The 4,349-nt window shown below is 67.2% G+C and overlaps 1 protein-coding gene across 1 annotated transcript; it reads left to right on the top strand.

The window, feature by feature from the left end:
• The first annotated feature begins 266 nt into the window (after nucleotides 1–266).
• On the top strand, nucleotides 267–3,878 carry RTP5 (receptor transporter protein 5 (putative)). The gene is given in 4 exon segments (XM_025289365.3): nucleotides 267–483; nucleotides 887–994; nucleotides 1,776–2,292; nucleotides 2,295–3,878. Coding segments are annotated over 4 exon segments (2,118 nt in total). The 5' UTR covers nucleotides 267–331; the 3' UTR covers nucleotides 3,636–3,878.
• The last annotated feature ends 471 nt before the right edge of the window (nucleotides 3,879–4,349 follow it).

The following is a 4,349-nucleotide window of genomic DNA, read 5'->3' on the forward strand; positions in this document are numbered from 1 at the left end:
GTGCTCCACGCGATTCCCTGCAGGCACCGGAGATGTGTGGACGTCGGCCCCACAGCGGGGACGACAGGCGACCTTTATCATCGTTTGTGTTGTCCTGTTTATGTACCTGTTTCCAATTTTTCCTAAAACAAAAATCCACTGCTTGCGTAATAAAAAATACTCAAAGGGATCAGAAAAAGAGTCCCATTGCTCATTTCTCTGAGACAAACCCGGTTGCCATGGAGACCGGGTGGTTGTCAAGGCAGCGATTGGCCAGTGCTGGAGGCGGGTGGGTGCTCGCCTGGAGCCCAGGCCGGTGTAGCCCTCAGGCCGCACTGCGGACCCGAACAGCATGGACGGGGCGGACGTGTGGGCCAAGACTTGGGCACAGCTGATGGCCCAGACGGAGCCCCAGGACACCTGGGAGCTGGCCCCCCAGGAGAACCGGGCCTCAGGGCCCTTGCACAGCAGCGCTTTCCAGTACCGGCTTCGGGGGCTCTCGAGGTGCGGCTGGGGGCCTCCTGTGGCGTCCCAGGAGCTGGGGTGGGGGGTGAGGTTGCCTCGCCACCAGCCAGTGCTGGATGTGGCCTGGGCCTTGGGAGGCAGGAGCGGGCGTGTGTCTGCCTGGCCTTGTCACCCAATAGGTGGGTGGGCGGGCCGGGAGCTCCCCGTCCCTTCTGGGCAGTGGGGGAGTTGGGGGAGCTGTGTGTCCGTTACCTGCAGCGTAGGCGAGCCGAGTCCCTGCCTGCTGGGCACCTCCAGGCCAGTCCGGGGGCCAGCCCAGGGGCGGCTGGCGGGAGGGGGGATGGCCGCCCGCCTGTGGCAGACTTTGTTCACCGCAGCATCTCCTCGTTTCCATGGCAGCGCTAACAGCTGGAGAAGGGTGGGTCTCTGTCCTGCCCTGCAGAGGGCCTGAGCGGATGGACTCTCATGGAGGGCTTGGGCCCAAGAAGGAGGAGGCAGTCCTGGCCCAGGCTGTGGCCGAGCAGGGGCCACGTCGGGAGCCCCGGGGACTGTGGGTCCCCACGTGAGCCGTGCCCTCCCAGCGTCAGACAAGCAGCCACAGGCGACCAGCCGAGGGTCTCCCAGGGGCCAGCTGGGAGGGCACCGGCGGGAGAGGGGGCTGTGTGGACCCCGTGGGCAGCTGTCCTTTGACACGGATGCCCCCGCTCCCCCGTGTCTGAAGCGCTGGGAGTCAGGAGTGCGGTGAGAGGCTGGCTTTCCCAGGTGTCAGGAAGTGACAGCATCGGAGGCTCCTTCCCACCCGTGACTGTCCCGGGAGGAGCCGCTGCTCACGGGCTGGACGAGCACCCTGAGCACTGGCTGGTGTCTGCTTTTCACAGGCACAGACGCGCCGGCTGCTGGGATGGTCACTAGTGCGGACCCACGTCTCCACGTCCAGCCATGACGCGCCGCTTAATTAACAAATAAAGGAGGAAGTTCAGTCCCAAGGACACCATGTGTGTCCAGGTGCTCCCCAGCCATGCGTGGCAGGAGGCTGCAGGTGGGGGTGTGGGGGGTGGAAAGCCCACCATCAGGGGAAGGTCTGGTGGATAGGTCCGAGGGTTACTCGGTTGGAGAGACGGGGAAACAGGGCCTTGGCCCCCGGAGCAGCACCACTGCACGTGAGGGGTGGACATGCAGTCCTGGTGCGCCGGCCCAGGGCCACAGGGCCACCCAGCCTCCCAGCCACCCCCCATGCCCAGCTCTCCCTGCACCCCTCATGGCCCCTCTCCTGGGGACGGGCTCCCCAGGCCCTTTCTGCAGCCCCCTGCCCTATGCCCTGGGCACCACAGATGGCTCTCCCTCCCGCGGGGGCCCTGGTGGTGTCTCCTAGGGGCGCTGAGACCCACGTCGCCGGGACAGAGCGGCAGCAGATGTAGCGCTGAGCCCAGAGGGGCCCAGGCAGCGCACTTGGCCACCCGGGGCGTGCTGGGGCCAAAGGATGAAAGGCGTCTGCTTGGGCTCCTCAGGCTGGGAGGCCGCGGGGGCGCACACACGTGGGGGGTACGCACGGGCTGGGGCCTCGAGGGCGCGCACGGGCTGTGGGGCCTCGGGAGCGCGCACGGGCTGTGGGGTCTCAGGGGCGCACACGAGCTGTGGGGCCTCGGGGGCGCGCAGGGCAGGCTCCGGCCGAGCCCTCGCCCACCGGCCTCTCTCCTCCGCAGGCTCCAGTGCAGTCGCTGCCAGTGGGGCTGGGCCTCGGCCCACGTGCACGTGCTCTTCCACCTGTGGAGGGATGAGGCAGGCCGGCGCGGGCTGGTCAAGATGCGGGTCTGGGGCCAGCGGTGCCGGCTGTGCCCGCCCGGCGGGCCGAGTGCCGCGTCAGCCTGCTGAACGTGCGGCTCTTCCTGGGCAAGCTGGTGCGCTTCATCGAGCACAAGTGCTACGCGGAGGGTACCGGCTCCGACCAGGGCCCCGAGGTCTGCTTCGGCGAACGCTGTGAGGCCTGCGACCTGGGGGTCTGCTTCTTCCAGCAGCCGCCTGACCCCGCCTGGGGGCCCGAGGGCAGGAGCTCCGGCAGCATCAAGGGCAGGTTCACCCTGTACTCCAGCGGCGACGAGGCTGCCCCCGCCGCCAGCAGGCAGCTGCGCACGCTGGGCCGCGGGCTGCTGGTCGACCGCCCGCGGGGCTGCACCCCCGACGCCATCGCCGTTCCCTTGTACACGGCCGACTTCATCAGGAGCCCCATCGCCGAGGGCAGGGACTTCTGCGGCCAGGCCGAGGAGGTCATCACCATCCCCTTCTCCCTCGGGCGCAGGGCCCAGGGGCTGGCGGGTGAGTCCGCTGGCGGGCAGCACATCATCGGCAGGGGCTCCCTCTACCTGCCCGCCAACTCCAAGGCCACGTCCAAGGGTAGACGCTTCCCGGTGAACATCAAAGCCCCCGTCTTCCACGGCAAGGGGCTCCTGCTCAGTGGTGTGAAGGCAACCACCGGCTTCATCTACAAAGGGCTCGGCTGTGTCTCTGAACCCGACGAGGACGGGGATGAGGGCGAGGGCGAGGGCGAGGGTGCCGACTGGGGCGCCCCGTCCAGCAGCACCAGGCTTGTCCCGGTTGGAGGCAGCCCACGGCCCATGACCTACATCGTCGGCCTCATGGACAGCGGGGAGGGCTCGGTCACCTTTCCCTCCTCCTTGACCGACGTGCTCCTGGAAGATGCCGACGCGTTCGACCTGGTGTACGGCTCCCTCACCTTCCCTTTCATGTTCGCCTACGAGGGCAGAGCGGCGGCCTCCTCTGCCGGTGGCCCCGAAGGCAAAGGGCAGGTGGCTGGCGGCGGCGGCCCTCCTGTCGAGGGCCGTGAGCGCCTCCTGGGGACCGACGTGGGCGGCTGGGTGCCCCTGGGCGAGGGCTCCGTCACCGTCCCCTTCTCTGTCTTCAGCATCATCCAAAGCAAGAGCTCCGGGCGCAAGGCCAGGGGCCCTCAAGGCGACGGCCTGGCGCCCCAGGGCTCGTCCAAGAAGCGGAAGCAGCCAGGACCCTGGGTGTCCAGGTTCCGCCCCCCGCCCCCCGGGGACGAAGGCTTCTGCTGGGCCGAGGGCTTCTGCTTCGACCCTTACGAAGAGGTCTGGATTTGGGTCTCTCTGGCCGTCTGCGTCCTCTGGATAATGTACCTGTGCAAGTTCAGCCCCGACCGCTCCCCGTGGGTATGAAGGGCGGTGCCTCCCGTTGCTCCCCTGGGGCCCCCCTCCAGGGGGGCTGCCCGGGCGCCTGGTGAGCAGAGACCCCTGCCCCCGGCCGCCCTGGCAGCACTGCTTCCATGTTCCATCTCCGCGGTGAGTCCTGGTGTCATGGAAACTCACGCCATGGCCACCCCCCGAGCTGACCGCGTGTGTCCCAGGCACTCTGTACGTGTGTTACACTTCAATAAAATAAGAGTTAAGAGGCAGCAGCCACATAGTCTCCCACTGAGCTGAGGGTGCGCAGGGGAGGGTGGTGGGGCACAGGGGCCAGCTGACCCCTGGGGTCCTGGTCCCCCAGTGACCCTTTCCTGTGGTGCCATTAGATCTCTGGACGTGATGCTCGGGCCGGTTCAGCACAAGCTGCGGAGGGTGGGAGACCAACACCACCTCCTCGGGAAGATGAAAGCCCCTCTGGGTGTGGTTGGAGACCCCCCCTCCCCAGGGCCCCAGGAGCTGAGGAGGCACCTTCCCCGAGGGAGGGGCAGAGGACCACCCAGCATTTTACCAGATTTTGTTCATGGTTCCTGGAACATTTTTATCCACAGCGCTTTTCAAGAAGCGCCATCTGCTTGAGGTTCCCTGTGTCTACACCCTGGATTCCCATCTTCATGGCCCAGAATCCAGTTCTAAGGGGCAGGGGTGTTGGACCATGTGGGTCCCAGGCATCAGGGGATGACCGCAGGC

Source organism: Bubalus bubalis, chromosome 6, assembly GCF_019923935.1.
Source record: "Bubalus bubalis isolate 160015118507 breed Murrah chromosome 6, NDDB_SH_1, whole genome shotgun sequence".
Taxonomy (NCBI): Eukaryota; Metazoa; Chordata; class Mammalia; order Artiodactyla; family Bovidae; genus Bubalus; species Bubalus bubalis.